Source organism: Canis aureus, chromosome 31, assembly GCF_053574225.1.
Source record: "Canis aureus isolate CA01 chromosome 31, VMU_Caureus_v.1.0, whole genome shotgun sequence".
Taxonomy (NCBI): domain Eukaryota; kingdom Metazoa; phylum Chordata; class Mammalia; order Carnivora; family Canidae; genus Canis; species Canis aureus.
Window position 1 is genome coordinate 10,806,745 of NC_135641.1, and position 18,767 is coordinate 10,825,511.

The 18,767-nt window shown below is 41.9% G+C and overlaps 1 protein-coding gene across 1 annotated transcript in view; it reads right to left on the minus strand.

Moving 5' to 3' along the window:
• The window catches only part of ADCY2 (adenylate cyclase 2), a 387,190-nt gene that overhangs the window by 89,894 nt on the left and 278,529 nt on the right, over positions 1-18,767 (minus strand). The window contains exons 8-12 of the mRNA XM_077879619.1: positions 15,639-15,797; positions 14,721-14,853; positions 13,615-13,788; positions 9,696-9,739; positions 6,545-6,625 (exon numbers count right to left, since the gene is read on the minus strand). Coding sequence (XP_077735745.1) covers positions 6,545-6,625; positions 9,696-9,739; positions 13,615-13,788; positions 14,721-14,853; positions 15,639-15,797 — 591 coding nt within the window. The remainder of the gene's footprint in view (positions 1-6,544; positions 6,626-9,695; positions 9,740-13,614; positions 13,789-14,720; positions 14,854-15,638; positions 15,798-18,767) is intronic.

Genomic DNA, 18,767 nt, shown 5'->3' on the forward strand with positions numbered 1-18,767 from the left:
GTTTGGGTCATTATGCTTAAGAATCTACATACTTTTATAATAAAAAATAACCTGATTTATAAATGTCTATGCATTATATATGTCTCTATATAATGTGTATATATGCATATATCTGTAAGTGTATACAACCATATAGTGACATCTATTACTATACCTGCATATTAATATACAGGAAGAGAGAGTACATACATATATTAGGGCATTAGATGTAAAATCATGTTTTATGTATATTTCTAAAAAACTGTTACAGCTGTTCAGTTATCAATTCACATGAATCTTTTCTTTCTTTTTCTTTCTTCTTTCTTTCTTTCTTTCTTTCTTTCTTTCTTTCTTTCGTTCTTTCTTTCTTTTTCTTTCTCCTTCCTTCCTTCCTTCCTTCCTTCCTTCCTTCCTTCCTTCCTTCCTTCCTTCCTTCCTTCCTTCCTTCCTACTGGGATGTCAGTTCCTTTATCAGATCATAAGGTTTTTCTTTTTTATCAATTATCTTTTTAAATATTTTATTTAAATTCAATTTGCCAACATATAGTATAACATCCAGTGCTTATCCCCTCACATGCCCTCCTTAATGCCCATCACCCAATTACCCCATTCCCCCACCACCTCCCCTTCTAGTTAGAAGTCTCTCATGGTTTGTCTTCCTCTCTAATTTTTCTCCACTCAGTTCCCCTCCTTTCTCTTATAATCCCTTTCACTATTTCTTATATTCCCCTTATGAGTGAAACCATATGATGACTGTTCTTCTCTGATTGACTTATTTCATTCAGCATAATACCCTCCAGTTCCATCCATGTTGAAGCAAATGGTGGGTATGCATCCTTTCTGATGGCTATTATTCCATTGTATATATAGACCACATCTTCTTTATTCATCTATCAAAGGATATCGTGGCTCCTTCCAAAGTTTGGCTATTTTTAAAAATTATTTATTTATTTCACATGAATTTATTAATGGGGTACTTTTCCAAACCACTGGTCAGATGTCTATGGATTCCGACTCCCTGAGGTTTATTTGGGAGATAGAGATTTGGGGATCAGGGAAAGAAGGTCAAGTCAACTGTTACACTTTACCTTGTAACTGGCAAGTGTAGTCACCAACTGATATTGGATCAGAGTCTCTAAATGCACACTGATGCTTCTCGTCAGGGCTAATGACAAGTTCACCCAGGAGACCACCACACTGGGGGAGGGACATCTCCAGGTCCACCTGGAGAGCTCTGTACCCAGGACTTTATACCCCATGTGCGCCATGATGAGCTGGACCATCCCCCCAAATCTGCACCACAGATGGTGCACTTTCAACTGAGGTACGGAAGTCACTAATGTATTCTAGAATGAATGCCATTTAAAGTAAGAACTATATGTTGGCTAATTGAATATAAATTAAAAAAAAATAAAGAAAATTCAACCCCTGGGGAAAAAAAAGTAAGAACTATAAAAATACTTTTTGGTTTAAGTATTTGGTTTAAGGTTATAAGCTTTAGGTATCAGGGACATAAACTTTTGTTAGTATTTATTACTGTATGAAGTGCAGAAATATGGTATTGTCCTATTTGATGAGACTGGCAAGTGGAAAATAAAATCTGAGATACATTTAACCATATTCACTTCAGAACTGTGTACTTATTATGAATATCAAACTATGAATAATGTATGCAGGTAACTTATTCAAAACATTTTTTTTTTTCATTATTGAGAAAGAAAATTCTAATTTCAAAATGCCCCTGGGTCATCTAAGCTTGGAAGTAAACTAAGAGTGAAATTTATCAGGTAGGAAGTAAAAGCATTTCCACCTCAATCAGCAAGGCCCTTGTGGGCCTCAATCACCTGCCTGTGTCCTGCAGGTGGACAGGAAGACAGGAAGTTCTTGAGACCAGGTCTCACTTCTCATGTCCCTAGTACTTAATATTGTGTTTCCTCAGCCACGAGCATGGGGTTTTTCCGACCTTTCCCTCACAAGGAAGAAGGGTATATTCTTCCCACAGGCTTTGTCGTCTGTAGGTTCTCAGAGATGGAGCAGTTCCCTTCACTGATTTGCAGGAAATGCCAATGTTTATAAACGTGATTTGGGTATTTGGAATAGGAAAGATTAGTGCGGGCTGATAAGGTCAAATATTATTTTTGGGAATTGGAATAGAGAGGCAAAGGAGGGAACAGAATGGAAAGGAGAGGGAAGGAAGGGAGGGAGAACGTGTGTGTTACATACAGTGTCCTGACATCCTTCCTGACCCAGGTGGCAGTGGGATGAAGAAAATGAACCTCACCCCTGTGCTATACAGTGAGTGACTCTCCAGTAATTTACACCAAGTTTTTTGTGTGCTAGGCCCAGTCAAACAAAGAAAATGCTAAATAAGATCCTGACTTGAGTGAGGGGAATGAGTACACTCATATCCTTACTCAGAATTATTCTGGAATGGAAGGATGTAGGTTCTTACAGCCAAGAGGGCACTAAAATAGAAGGAAGACCACTTTCCTACTGTTACAGCCTGAGGATCTGTGTCCCCACCATTCGTAGGTTGAAGGTCCAGCCCCCAATGTGGCTCTATGTGGAGATGGGGCCTCTATGGAGATGATTAGAGTTAAATGAGGTCGTAATGGTGGGAAGGAATGAATGACAGCTCACTCAGTTGCTGTCTCACTCTGCCCAGCCTCAAGCAGAGGCCCTGTGAACACAACAGGAAGGCAACCTTCCACCAGTCAAGGAAAGAACTCTCACCAGAACCCAACCAAGACCAGGGTCCTTGGACCTACAGTCTCCAGAACTGTGCCAAGTAAAGGTCTGTGGTTGTAGCCCCTGGTCGTGGTCTTTGGGTATGGTGGCCCTGCTGACCTATCTCACCTGTGTGGGCATATTGAACCTGTAGCTTTGGTGGCTTTGATGATGCACTAAGACCCCGGGGCATTTGGGAAAGAGGGTCAAGGAAAGCAAGGCCTAAGGAAATGCTGCTGGACAGAGGCTCTCACCATGTGGAAGACCAGCCCTTCCTGAGCTCTGTGGTCTGAGACCCTCTGGTCCTGCTGTCCTGTATTTGTGCATTTGCACTGCCCAGCATACGCACTGAAACTTGGGGCACACCATCTTCATTAACTCACCAGGTCTTTTTTTCAGTGTGAAGGCCAATATTTTTCCCTCTTAGAACTGTCACATTACCTCTTTCTAGTTGCTTTTTCTTAAAAACAAACAAACAAAAAACCAAAAGGCAAATGTAGGAGAACTTGACATGGCAGTCTGATTTGAAGATAATCACCTAGCACATCTCTTTTACTGAAATTAGTCTTGGGACCTCTCAGTGGCTCAGGGGTTGAGTGTCTGCCTTCAGCTCAGGGTATAGTCCTGGAGTCCTGGGAACAAGTCCCACCTTAGACTCCCCTCGGGGAGCCTGCTTATCCCTCTGACTACATCTCTGCTTCTCTCTTTGTGTCTCTCATGAATAAATAAATAAAATCTTAAAAAAAAAAAGAAATTAGTCTTACAGGAAAGCCTTACTCCTCTGGAGAAAAAAAATGCCCCTGGGGAGGGGATGGTCTGGGCACCTTAGACTATGAGGCCTCCCTGTTCCCAAAGTGAGGCTCCTGAGAGAAGTTTCTGGAAGGTCACCTCAGCGCGGAAGGTATCAATCATGCTTTTTTCCTCTCACCTTGCCTATCAGGACTCAGTCAGAATCTCGGGCACCTGCTCTGAGCACCTGTGTGCTGGTTTCTCTCCTCTCCTTCAGGGCTTTGAGAGGTGACACCATGCCTTGTGTCTTGGATGTCTGATGCCAAGCACGGGCTGCCTCTGCTGAGCCTTCACTAAATGCTTGCTAAGGGACTAAATGAACTTGCGGACACGAAAATCTGCATATAAATCACTGTTTCCTGTCCATTGCAGGAAAAAAAGGAATAATGCATCAAGCCAGGAAGTCCCCATTGACTCCTCCAGGGGAAATGCAAAGATCAGAAGGACATCAAAGGGAGGAACAAGAGGAGGTAAAGAGTTGAGCCTAACAGAAGGGGAGGGAAGCTAGTTAAGAAATAAATGCAAAGTGGCTTCCATTTCAACATTTTCCCTTTGGGCTTCTGAGTTCAGTATGACATCTTTCCCTATTTCATTTCTAAAATGTGTTGGGAAAATTATAACATAAGAGGTTACACCAACATTAAACATTACCTTATGTGGAGGCCGAGAAAATTAAGGCCATTCCACCTTAAGTTCAGCGTTAGCACAACTACAGCCACCTCAGCCCCTGTGAATAAGAGCTGAACTTGACCTTACTTCAGTTAAGCCCCATATTAGAATGAGAACAAAGCTCAGAATGCCCTCGGCAGGAAATCCCATATCAGAAAGACAACAGAACTCAGAGAATCCCATATCAGATCTTAAGAAACTCCCCCACCCATTCCCCCATATTGAAATGGGGAAAAAAAAATTCCTCCACCCCTTCTGAAAATCCCCTAGATCAGCCCATAAAAAACCCAGCTGTAACCCATTTCGGGGTTCAAGCTCCTGCTCTGCTGTGTGGAGTATACTTGGACCCACGCTCGAGCTTGTAAATAAACCCTCGTGTACTTGTATCGGTGTCGGCTCCTTGGTGGTTTCTCGGATTTGCAATCTTGGGCACAACACTTAGAATAAAACTCCATTAAAACATGAAGGTGTTCCCTCAAAACGCATTTGAATATGAAATGATACAGCACAGACACTCCAAAAGCCACCTGAACAAAAATAAGGCCAGACCAGTGATTATGCTTTCTAACGATTCCTTCAGTTGGAATATTCTAAAAGGTGGACACAAAGGTCATTTTAGAAGGTAGAGCTCCTGGGGAACCTGGGTGGCTCAGTGGTTGATCCTCTTCCTTTGGCTCAGGGGGTGATCCTGGGGTCCTGGGATCCAGTCCCACATCGGGCTCCTCACAGGGAGGCTGCTTCTCCCTCCCTCTGCCTCTCTCTCTCTCTGTCTCTCATGAATAAATAAATAAAATCTTAAAAAAAAAAAAAAAAAAAAAAGAAGGTAGAGGTCCTGCAAGAAGGCATGCTGAGGTTGATTTTATAAACGGGTTTTCTATTATTACCATTACTACTGAAATTGTTAAACTTTGTCAGGGACGAGGTGTTCCCTTTCTTCTGATGCTGTGTTATTTTGGTGGGTCACAGAGTAGTAGGTGCGATTTCCTGTGGCTGAATGAATGTATCTGTCCACCTGTATTACATGCAATCAGACCCTTCCCTAGATTTGGACTGCCAATAGATTCTAGGTAATGTAGTTTCTCGATTTGTGATGTGCTGAGGTTTCAGCAGAGTTGAGGTTGACTTTTATACTGCTTTTAGTACTAGGCAAAGCAGAACATTTGTCCTGGCACTGCTGGGGTGTCCTGAGGGCCCCATGGCAGGTGGAAGGCATGCAAAGGCATCTCTAGACAAGTATTAATTCAACATGCCAGATATGTGAATTGCAATTCTAGCCCAGCTAAATTACTTCATCGTGTGTATATGTGATCACACTCACACACACACACACATACATACACACACACACACCCCATATACGCACATACATATGCACTCATATGATTCTTTCTTAAGTCATGTAAATATTCTAAAACTAATCCTTATATGGAACAATCTAGAGAAGGCACACATTTTTCAAAGCTGTGCAACATAGTTTTGAAAGCAGAGAGTTCAGGTGAAAATCATTCATACTTTTTTCAAGAGTCAACTTCATGATAAAAATCAAATAGGTTTGCAAGGATGGAAACTTTTTCATTAAGGCTTTTCATTTGGACCTACTGATGTGTTTGGTACAATTTAAACGAATAAACATTCACTGAGTGTCTAATGGGCAGAGGCACCATACTGCCATCAATCTTCTGCCCTCCAGAATTCAGCCATGACACATGCACCTAAGGAAAATTCCAAAGCCAAGGAATGTAGTCATTATGTCCAGGCCATGTGAGCTACCACTTTAAAAAATTTTTCCCATTGCATCTCCTGGACCATTTAAAAATCAACAGCAATTCATAGACTGAACAGACATTCACAGACTTCAGATTTCATCGACTGAATGATATTTTGTCCTCCAAAGAATTTTTCTTCGTCCTACTGCTGCCATGAATTCAGATTCTAATTCTCAAAGCCTCTCTTCGACAAATTAGAACATGGGTAGGTCCACGTTCCCTGGTTGTGCAAGGGAATAAATGCATTTTGAATAGAGAGTGTCACAAAACACAACTCAAAATTTCCCATATAGCATTCCTATTGATCTTTAAAAAATATTACTTATTGAACACGTTTTGCTTGCTATGATTTTTCTATGTTTATGTCATGCTATTTTCCAGTAATCTACTTGGAGAGTATTTTTTTAGGCAGGAATGAAACATTTTCTAATTACCGAAGGAGATTACTAAGGACAATTGAGATGAAACGAACGAATGGCCTCTAAAAGCATGGCTTTGTCATGGCAAGTGTTATATAGTTTACGGTGAAAATTCTTGGAAAATATGACACAATTTTCAAATCATAGGATTTGAAATAAAAAATGCATGGTAATTTAAGATTACAAAGTACTCACTTTTGTGCATTAATTCCATCAATTGCTTGAATCATCCTTTCATTTAATTCTTCTTCAAATCTTTTCTTTTGGGACTTGGTTCTGTATGAAAAGGAAATATTATGACAGAGAATAGACTAAGCCAAATATGAAGTTCATTTTTCTATGATACTAAAATTTCTGTTTAATCCTGCCGTTGGATAAAAAAAATAAAAATAAAAATAAAAATAAAGAAGGAAGGAAACCAGAGTGTCTGAACAGTCTTTTCTCTATTAACATCTAGCCACTCTGTGGATTGAGCAAACTGACTAGAGTTTTTGGTGCAGTAAAATATTGCCTTAGAGTTTAGTCACTGAGAGTTAAATGATACCAGCATTAAAAAAGCGACACTGGAGATAAGTACCTGGTGTTTGCGATAAAAGAACTTTCTGTCCTAAGAGATGCATTAGCCCTTGACTTGTTGCGTTCATAAATTTTATTTTATGATGGAGCACACTGCCTTTGGAAATTCCCCTGCAAAAATTTGGTTTGGTGGAAAAAAAAGATCAAAACAGTTATTCCTTGTTCATGCTTCCCTTGGTCAGTTTTCAAGAATTTGCAGGACTACAGTCTTCTTTGAGGCATATCAAAGCTTAATTGTATGCATTTAAAGCTTCCTCAGCTTTAATTTGAAAGCCCTATTCACAGGAAACCCCACATATATTTGCAGACACTCACTTGATCTTAGAAGAAAATAATCTTCAACCATAATAAAAGACGCCTTGTAAATAAATTAGGCCAAAAGAACGAGTTCCCCAAGGTTACTGTGACCATTCGCGTGAGCATGATATAAAGGAGAAAACCAAAATAGTCCTATTTTTAAAAATTATACATCTGCTACAGAGAGTAAAAGCCCAGGCGAGCCTCACCAGATTGGCCCCACCCAGCCTGCACCTGCCTCTCAGTAGAGCCTCTGCAAGTCACCTGGTCCAATGTGGAGGGAGCACATGGCTTCTCTGTGCTCCAGTGAATTCAACTACTAATTGGACAGGCCTTCTACTCTGGGATAACAGTAACTTTTCTGATTTCAGACCCGCCTGTAGCTGTTGAAGAAGGCAAATTCATTTTTATCCTTCTTTTTTTAAAAAAGCAAGTTAATTTAGCAGTCATCTAGGATGGTTCATTCTCATTTATAGGCGAGGCGCTACCTTCATTTTTTGGTATCAGCCCTCTGCCTACACTTGAGTTTGCGGACTTTCTTTTTCACGAAGTCTCATCACATCTAAGAACAGTGTAGGTCCCTGGTGGCTCACAGGGAACATAATCCTTCATTGTTATGCCCGGCGGCTAACAATAGCCTTGCCTCCCTGAATCTGTTTTAGGATTAGTTTACATAATGCCTGTACAGCACTCAACGCTGTAAAGGTGCACACGACATAGTCAATATGTGCGTATTATTAACAGCCTCTGTGTTTACCGATTACCTGGATAACAATTCCTTTTTTTTTTTTAAGATTTTATTCATTTATACATGAGAGACACAGACAGAGGCAGAGACACAGGCAGAGGGAGAAGCAGGCTCCCTACAGAGAGTCTGATGTGGGACTTGGATCCCAGGACCCTAGTATCATGACCTGAGTCGAAGGCAGATGCTCAACCACTGAGCCACCCAAGTGTCCCTAGATAACAATTCTTAAAACACAGTTTTCTTGTGTCTGTAATTTTGTGATTTCTGCTCTGGTAAATGATAGGATACCCTGGGGCAGATAATCTACCACCAGAGGTTCTTAATTTGCCAGCTAGGGCTTTGTTCCGTGGACTTCAGGCGTTTCTGGAAGTCCAGCCTGTGTTCCTGCTGCTGGGCCCCCTGCTAATTTCCTCTCAAGTTTTCTCCTGACCTCTTTCTCCGACCTGTCCCACTTCCATGCCTGGTCTACGGTATCTAAAGACGAGGGGAGGAGGTCATGCGTTATCTCAGGTAATGTTCAATACCAGGTAATGCTGGCTCAATGGCTAGGCAGCAGGCTCAGGGAGGTTTTATAACACAGGCATTCAGGAAGCCAGGACATGTGAGGACAGCCCTGGTGAGACTGATTTGAAAGTGGTGCTCTCCCTATGAGGCCCTGGGACCACCAACGATCCAAACATTGCAGAAAGCAGAATCGATATGGAAGAGACTCCCAGCAAAGCCGGTAGGACAGGAGAGTAGTTAGGAGCTGAGAGTTTGAGGTCACAAGGCCAGGGCACAAATCTGGGCCTCACGCTGGCCAGCCATGCTCTTAAATTGATACTAAGTTCTCTTTAATACAGCATGAGCCACTTAGATAATGTTTCAAAAGCCTAAGAAACCAATATCCTTACAACACCGGACTCTGAGTATTACATCTCAATATTAAAATTTCAAATGTCACCTAAAATACAAATTTGAGCTCATTACAACAAATGGAGTCACACAGAAGATTCTGGAATGAGGTGTGCTACTTGCAAGGATGTGGCAGGTGACAATCTAATTGTGTTTAATTATACTTGGATACAACGCGTTTTCTACAGAATAAACTCACTTCCCTGTGGGAAAAGAAAGGCTGACTTAAGTTCTGGGCTTATTAATTTTCCTAACGACTTCAATAAGAAATACTTAACTGCCTAACCAATACTAAAGTCAACTTTGAGCCTCAAAGCTAGAGGAGCATGAAAAAGGTTTACTGCCTGTCATTCTGTGGTCAATGGTGACAGGGGACTGTGGACAGTGTCTGAAGCTTTTATCTTATTTTGAGCAGTTAGCAGGCCTTCTTTTCACTATAGAAAGGCCAGACTTATCTGGCTTTTATCTCTAGGATTCAACACATACACAGTATGTAATTTTAAGCAACGTACCCGTTATAAGAAAATTCAAATTTTTTTTTACTACATATTAATGTTAAGAAGAGTCATTTTTAGGAAAAACAATTTAAAGTTCAAATGTGTTTGCCAGGTGCTGTTTTCCTTTTCTCTCTTTTAAACCTGATAACATGACACTAATAATTATATTTTTAGAAGCTGAAAACAATCTAATTGGGCTTTTCACAAGCAGCTGCTCTTTTTAGAAGAAATGGCCTTCCAAAGTTGTTACTCTAATTGATGATAATCACTTTCAGAAATAAATTCTAAAGAAACCCAAGCCTTTAAAAATCAGAAAGTACAACAAATACCATACCTCAAGGTACGATTTTGGAAATTATGCTGACCCATTGGCACATCCTATTAAAAAAAACAAAAACAAAAAAGGTTATTAGTTTCTAACCACAAACTTTAAAGGACAATGTTGCAATGATAATCATGCATAACATTATTTCTTTCTTTTATCATGGAAAGCATCATTTAGGTAACAATTACCCCATGGAGAAGAGGAGCTTAATTATAAATGTGAAAAAGGTGAAAATCTCAGTTTATACTTAGAATGTTGGTGTCACCTATAAAGTCTGGATGTTGGAAATATCAGGATTGTTGTCTGGAGCTTTAAAATTGACATCCTGATATTTGCAGATATGACTTCAGATAAGGGCCTTGCAGGTAACTGTTAGGTACTGTAGACAGTTTACAATCCTATGAAAACATAGTCTGGCTTCACATACTAAAAAATGCTTTTAAACACAAATATCAGGACACCTGGGTGGCTCAGTGGTTGAGCATCTGCCTTCAGCCCAGGGCATGATCCTGGAGTCCCAGGATCGAGTCCTGCATCGGGCTCCCTGTGTGGAACCTGCTTCTCCCTCTGCCTGTGTCTTTGCCTCTCTCTGTGTCTCTCATGAATAAATAAATAAAATATATATTTTTTTAAATTTAAAAAATAAAAATAAACACAAATATCCCCACCGAATCTGTAGCCAGGCATTATCCCTGAACTGGGCTGTTAAGAAACTGGCACCCTCAATTAAGTATGTAAAATCACAACTCATTGATCAAAAAGAGGAAACCAACACATGAGTGCTGGTAGTTTCTGTAAAGGAACTTAGAGAGAGACACTGGTCAGGGTTCATCAGTGGGGGACACGCTGCCAAATGTTCAACAGACTTTAAAAAACCCAGAAGATCCACTTTTATACATCTGTGGCAGAAATTAAAGTTGAAACAAAGCTTCTCTAAGTGGCTCCAAAGAAACTTTGCAGCTTTATCTCCAGCATTAGATTAGGAAATGTATTTAGCTTAGGGAAAAGGAAGGCTATTTTTTAAAAAATAACTAGACTCCAAGTCTTATTTCATAAAGTATATGTGCTGCTGAAGCAGGCACGTATTACATAAAGTAAAATAATGCATTATTCACCAGCTCTATCAACGCTGAATCAAGAGTCAGTGGAGTTCTGCATAGGGGATTAAGGAAAAGAAATCACTTTTGGTAATGACACCGTTTGACCTTGGAATGTATTAATAAGAATGATGCCGGGGTGTTTCTCAGAGTGAGTAAGGGACACAGCCAACAGTTGTATGAGCTTCCTGTACTAAACAAAGCCTGGGATTTTCTTAAGACATTCTAGACTGTTGCTAAGGCAATCCCTCGGCTCTGCACCTGAAACTGTGAGACCAGCTGATTAAGGAAGTTGAGTTTGTTCAAGAGATCTTCCAATTTTTATACACAGCTCCCTGAAGCCAGAAGCACTAGACAGTTCTGATTCTCTCCTGAGGGAGGCATCGTCACTAACACATGCCCACAGATTAAAGTCAGAATGAAATCTCTCCCGGGGCCCCATGCTCAGGCAACAGGGGAGGCAGTCCTTCTTAAGTTTTGGGACAATAAAGACTGATAAGACTCAGTATTTTTTAAGTAGGCTCCACACCCAGCATGGAGCCCAACGTGGAGCTTGAACTCAAGATTGACCCTGAGATCAACAGTCAAAGGCTTAACTGACTGAACCAACCAAGTGCCCCAAAGACTGATAGGAAACAACAACCACAATGACATCAATAATGCACCTGGAAACAGTATCTGAAACCACGAAAGAAACAACATATAAGATCACATTCTCATATTTATAGACTATTTTACTTTCTTGAAAGCCAACCAACCAAACACTGGTACATAATAAATCTCAGCTAGACATAGAGTTATCAGCCATGGGCTCTAGTAACATGCAGTATTGAAGCAAAATCATCCAAATTATTATCATTTTTTGTACAAGTGATAGAAACATTGACTTTCACTGACAATGGAGACTCCCATCCTAGGATGCTTCCCTCAAACGGCCCCAAATGCTGGGAGGCCCCAGAAGCCTCAGGTCTGCCTCCTTGGATCTCCTCTTGATGATTTCATCTGGTTCCATGGCTTTGAATATCACCTAAAACTGGAAAACTCTTCTTCCAATCTCAGCTCAGAGTTCTCCCGAGTTCCAGGCTTACACATCCAACTGGGGGCGGAACCGCATGGAGGTGTCTAAACGGCATAGTGTCTGGAAGATGCCCATCAGCAAAGTGTTCACTTTTCCATCTTGCATCACCTGTTTCCACCCAAGAATCTATCATTTCAGCTATTCATCATTGTTCCAGCTGTGCAGCCAAAGAAGTGTGGTATGGATGATCTTTGATCCTCCTTTTTGAGCCTAGTTGTCTATTGCCAAGTCTTATTTGCCCTAAGTTCACATGAGCCCCTGGGTTTGCTCCTCACTCATTTTTCTACTATAATCTGAGCATAACAGGGCATCAATCTCCTCTGGAGCCGTGCACTATTGCTCCATCATTCCAAAGCATTAATTATGCCATGGCCTTTCCTCAATTCCGATCCTCTGATGACTTCTTGTTATACGTAGAGTGGATTGCACTATTAGCTCAGCGCATCTCATCCCTTGATAAACTCTGAGTCCTTACTGCTGATGACACTGCAGCCACACCAGCCTCCTCTCTGTCACCCCCACTGAAGACATTGACTCATTTCCATGTTGGGGCCAGTGAGTGTATTTGCTGCTACCTCCTCCCCACTGTCCTGCTCTCCTCCCTGAGACCCCCAGCTGGCCCACCCAAAGCAGCCACTCCCTCCCCAGGGACACCTCCATGTTGTCTTTGTCATCAACCTCAGCAGCCCTGGAAATGAGCCTGTTTGTTTACTCATTTGCTACTTATGGTCTCTCTCTTCCCAAGATGCAGCACACTGCTCTCGGACCTCTGCTGGCAGGCTGACTCCTTGGTGGAACAATGGATACGGTCCCCTGACAGCTCACATTTACTTTTTCATTGGGAAAAAAACCACCAGGGAAGTTGAGAGGAAAGACATAATGAAGCCCAAACAAGAATGTGGATCAGGGAGGCGGGGGGCTTGGGTGTTGTCACTGTGGGCTGTGGGGAGGCCGGAGGCACAGCAAGATTGAAGAGTTGGCTTTCACCCGACAAGCTGATGGGCCTCTTCTCATCAGCCAATGGGGGCTAAGTAACATTCCACTGTCTTTTTCACCTCAACCGCATCCCTGGTACAATTAACACCATTATACATGAAATTTTACTCAGAGATGGTTTTAAAACTCTAACAATGCTACTGGGATTATTCTGAGTGCTTCGCTGTAGTTACTTTCCTAGTCCCCTGTGGGTCTTTGCTATTTTCTATCTGCATTTCAGCCATCTTAGTGAAAGTGTCCCTGTCGTAAGGAGCTTTGGCACTTGATGAGCTGTTGGGAGCTGGAGGGATGTCAGCAGGGAGCTCCAACAATAGCAGAACGTTCACTGCCCTGGACACGGCTTGAACACTCCCAAGATGAGAAGACAGTCTAGATGCTGCGATTTAACCTGCAAGGGCATCATGCCTTCATCTGTTCTTTGGTTAAGATGCCCAGTCTTTCTGCTTTATGAGAGCAAACAAACAAAATGCCACGACAAAAAAAAAAAAAAAAAAAAAGTTCAACTGCTGCTAATAACTAAATGAAGTAACAGGTAAATAAAATGGTCTCGGGTTATAAAGTTTTACTGCAGAATTGCCTTGGTTCAAACCTTTAGCAAAGTGAGCCCAGCCCTCACTCACACCCTGGGAGCTGTTGGTAAGGGGCTCCTGGAGGAGAAGGGGTAAGCCTGCTTCATCACAGACCAAAGTTACTTTGGCAGAAGCAGCCCAAGCCCTCTGTGTTAGGCGCTGGCGTTCTGAGCACGGGGAGAGCGTACCGTCGTGCTGATCTTGCCATTCTCTGTGGTCATGCTGTCTCGATGATGCAGGTGTGCAAAGGGCTTGGCCGCTCCCCAGGACTCCAGGTACCGGGTCATGCGAACAGAAGCCCTCATCTTGGCTCCATCGAGGGTGTGGCGAGGTCTGAAGAGGTGAGGACTCCTTCGTTCTCCCTGGGGGTGAGAAGCAGAGCATGACACCTGGCCTAGCCAAGGGGTCAACCTCCTCCTTTCCGCTCCCTCGCCCCCACTGTAAGATTCCTCCCATGTCACCCCCTTACTCTCCACGGCTTCTGACCTCCCTCCTTCAGGGCAACTGGTTTCCAGTGTTACAAGCTCTTTGAGCTGGGTGATTTCTGTCCAGACAGCAAAAGATACTAGTAATTTACACTTAGGAAAAAATAATCGTGATTTTAGCAGGCATTTTTACAAAGTAAATTCTTAAACAAGATAGGCTGCTCTGATTCAACTTTTTCTTGGTGATTGTGGTTTCCTAAAGTGACACTTGTTAGAGATTGGGATGGTTTTCTGATGCTAAATGATTTTATGAATCTGTGTCCAGGTGTTCTCTGACTAAACAAAATGTTCTTAAAGATTATTTATTTAATTCATGAGAGACACAGAGAGAGGCAGAGACACAGGCAGAGGGAGAAGCAGGAGCAGGCTCCCTCTGGGGAGCCCCATGTGGGACTTGATCCCAGGACTCCGGGATCACGACCTGAGCCAATGGCAGATCCTCAACCACTGAGCCACCAGGTGCCCCCTGAGCATGTCTTTATGCAATTTTCCAACTGCCAGGGTGGGCACATGGGGAGACTTCCAGAAGCATCATGGTCTAACACTTACAACTCCTCATACTGGCAGTGACCTTATCACAGAAGCAAGCAATTCATTTCAACTGTTTCTTTAATAAGTATTTGAATTTATTATTACAAAACGTGGTCCATAATCAAACTGCCATGTGCACTTAAAATAATTTGAGGCAAAGACTAGCAAAGCATTAAATTGATTCTTGACTAAAAATGCTTATCTGTATCACTAACTTGCCCCTTTCCATCTCAATCACAGAAGTCGCAGGTTAATTATAGGCTCCTTACAGTACTGACCTTGGGGTTGATTACAAAGTAGGTCTTCACCAGGTGCTGCTTTAAATACGGGTCTCTGATGTCACCGTCTCCTTCCTCCACTTTATAAGCGCCGTTCAAGTGTTCCAGGGTGACAGAAGAAATGTGAACACGTCTGAAATTCCATTTTAAAACCACAATCAAGACAGGTAAGGAAAAACATGAAGATTTTTCTATTTATTTATGATTTCAGAAATAATTTCCTCTCCCCCAAATGAAGGAAAGGCTCTATGTTCTTGGTAAAATGGACTGTAACACAGATTTATATTTTATTACACAGGACTTTAGAAAGATGCTCACAGAGGTCACAAGATACGGACATTTAGAGCTTCTCTGCAGGGTGGGCATGGTGAATTACAGCAAATAAAACTGGATCATATGGAAGTTTTGTGTATCAGCATATTTTTTGAAACACATGCCAACGGCATTTTATGGGATCTGCCGATCTGTATGAAAGTATGGATTTTCTCTCTCAGTGTTTGCTTCCACACTTCTGCAAATTATAGCAATTGCATCAAAATTGTCTCGTCTGAAATACGCTCCTCTAAGTGGAGGCAAATGTTACAGTTCACTCATTTCAATAGTACTGGCTCCAGAGGTCACCAGGAACAGAGAAATGCCACATCTGCTCAGCGTTATAAAACATCTTTCACTTAGGTCACTATGCATACATTTGCAAATAAATAAAAAGTAATTCAGGTTCTGATATCCACCATCTTTGACCTCAGCCTTGAAGAGTTTGTGTTTATCTAATTAATGTAAGAGGCCAGTGGGCAGGAATCACATGACACCAAGAGGCAAGAGAAACCACCAGACACTCTGCAGTCAGTGACTAATCTGCTCCCCTGTCCTCTCTAACCATGTCCACAGCTTGAAGACAGAAATCCAGACTGTCCTTACCCAGGGACCCCTCCAGCCTCCATGTGATTGGCCAGGGTCACGTCATGTGACCACACGTCGTACTGCCACTTCTGCAGGCCGATGACCCCGCAAAGGACGTTCCCGGAATGCACTCCCACGCGCATGTTAATATCCACGCCAGTTGCATCCCTCACCTTCCTGCAGAGAAGGAAAGTACCATCACCATCGAGAACACTCTCTTATTCCTTTGACTCTTGGCCAGTTTTCAGGGCACTGTTCTATTCAGAATTGCTCAGGCTGTGGGAAACATAGCCATGACTTCCTCCTGTGGCACAAGATTGCTGCTCTGGGCCAAGGGAAAGGCCTTTACTTTTTGGTTGTCCCCAGGCTCCACTCCCCTGGCTATGACAGCCACATGAGAGGCCAGGCTACCGGTGCTGATGCAGCCTTTCAGCTGTAGCTTTGACTCTTTCAACAAATACAAGTATCAGGCACCTGTCACATGCTGACACCTCTCCAAATTTTCACACTAGAATCATGTGACATTGCCCTGTACTGTCAGAAATGGGCTGAGATGCCACATATGATACTACCACTTACACAATGGATGTCCCCAGCGAATATTTTCTGCTGATAAGAGACAATACAGCTTATTTGTGAGCCTAATAATGACTTCAGCCTGAATAGGAATTTTGTAAAAAACCTAACCATGAGTTTAAAGCATTTCAGTTGTGCACAATCTTTAACAAAAACAACAAAACTCTTCCAAGACTTTTAAAAACGTGTAAGGTATCATTAAAAAGAAACTAATTAAAAATATCATTTAAAAATTCTTGAGGATCCTATCAGTAAGTCATTTAGAGACAAATGAAGACAAATGAAGAACTTCCTTTAATGGAAAATGGAAAAGCTTATTAATTTATGCCAACTAAATATATTTACCTGTTAAATATTACTACCAAAGAAGTATACAGGGTGGTGTCCCGAGGTACATGGAGAGAATTATCCCAGAGCAAATGTGGAGGGAAGTGATGACAATGATTGTGACCCAGCAGAGGACGCTACCAGGTGTGGGCTGCAGTAAATAAGAATCTCAAAATGCCATCGGCATGGATGTCATGCTTCAATGATACAATGACATCGTTTGACCATGTGAAAAGTGATGAGAAGTCATAAGAAGAAATGGATCCACAAAAAATAATGACTTCCTGAGAAAAGAATCTAAAATGCTGTTTCCTCCTTCTCTCCACCTTTCTTCCTTCCCATCCCTTCCTCCTTTCCTATCTTCCTGTTCTGTTTTTTCACAAAAAACATCACAACCTATCTGGTCCCATGCAAGTCATCTAAACGCTTCACTCCTGTCCACAGGATGGGTCAGCGTCTCAACGTGACACTGGAGAGCTGCCCCCTGTCACTCCATCCTCCATCAGCAATGGGTCCTTATGGCTGCCTGGGCACCATATGGTCCTTAACTCTGGGCCTTTGGTCAAAATGGTTTCTCTCTCTCTTCCTCACTTCCCTGAGCCTCCCTTCCCTGACAGGGCACAGGCATCACGTGGCTAGCTGGCACTGTTTTTTCCATCAGCAGCTTAGGCATGACCTCGTCTGGGGAGGCTTTCTAGTCTCTCCTTCTAGACTGATGTGGGCACCACCCACCCCTCTATGCTCCAGTCTCTCTGAGTGCAGTCAGCACTCCCTGCTTGTGTTCACATCTGCTCTGTCAACCCTGTGAAGACACACCTGGTCCAAATGGTTTGTAGATCCATCAGGGGGTTCAGGGTCTGATACAACACAGACAAATTGGCATAAGTTTACTAACTGATACAGGTCATTTCTGAAGGATTTTACTGTGTGTCTGTCATTGGGAGACAATGATCCTGAAAAATTTGCCATAGAACCTGTCGTTGTTCTTCAGATTTCCTGTTATTGAGAGAGAACAGTTCCAGCCAATGACATTTCTGTTGACCAGATATGGCCAACAGCAAGTCAAGAGCGAATAAAAGGGTGGATGACATACTCTACAGTTGGTCATTTGTGACAGAACTGACTGGTCAATGATTTGGCTTTTTAAAAAATTGTTTTATTTAAATTCAACTTAATTAACATATACTATATTATTAGTTTCAGAGGTAGAATTTAGTGACTCAACCAGTTGTATATAACACCCAGTGCTCATCACATCACATACTCTCCTTCATGCCTGTCACCCAGTTGCCCAATCCCATCACATCCCCTCCTCCAGCAACCCTCAGTTTGTTTCCTAGAGTTAAGATTCTCTAATGGTTTGTCTCCCTCTCTGTTTTCAACTTATTTTATTTTCCCTTTCCTTCCCCTATGTTCATTTATTTTGTACCCTAAATTTCACATGAGTGAAATCATATGGTATTTGTCTTTCTGATTGACTTTTTTCTCTTAGCAAAATGCCCTCTTTAAAACCATCTCCATGTCCTATGTATCTTTTTTAGAAAAATGAGGTGATCAAAGGTTCAAATGAGTTGACGGACCAAAAGTTTTAATGCATTTGGATGCAACCTGTGTGATCTACAGAAAAATATCAAAATAGTTGCTTAAAGCTTGTGACAATAGAAGACATTCATTTCAGTTTAAGAGGATCCTTAATCACTTACAAAGCCAGGGATCTGCACATTAGTTCCTGGATTAAGAACAGTTTACATTTTCATGACAGGGAAAAAAATCTCTCTAAGCACTAAGGATATTCCAAACCGCAGCTGACGTGCTTCGGTGGTGCTTTAGCTAATAGAGAATGAGGTGCTGAACACATGTGGAGGTCCAAACCCAGAGGAAAAATACAGGCAAATGTTCCCAGACCTACGTTGCTGGTTTCTACGAAAAACCTGAGACAGTCAGGTGAAATTCCAAGTCCAAGTGGACTCTTTCTCTCCACCACCTTAAAAATTAAAATTCTTGTATTCATCTTCATCTTATGGTTCAATAAATGGAAATGGAAGTGCTTGCCCTTGTATGTTAGAAGAACAAAGAATTCTTGACATTTGCTGAGATGCCCTCTCTTTGCCCTCTCTTTACCTGCCTTTTACTAGAAATGCAACAAAACCACCTATTACTAATCACTTTGTCAAATGCCTATGATCTGAACAGTTTGATATATAACAGAGAGACTGTGGAAGTCCTTGGTCACTGAGTGGCAGA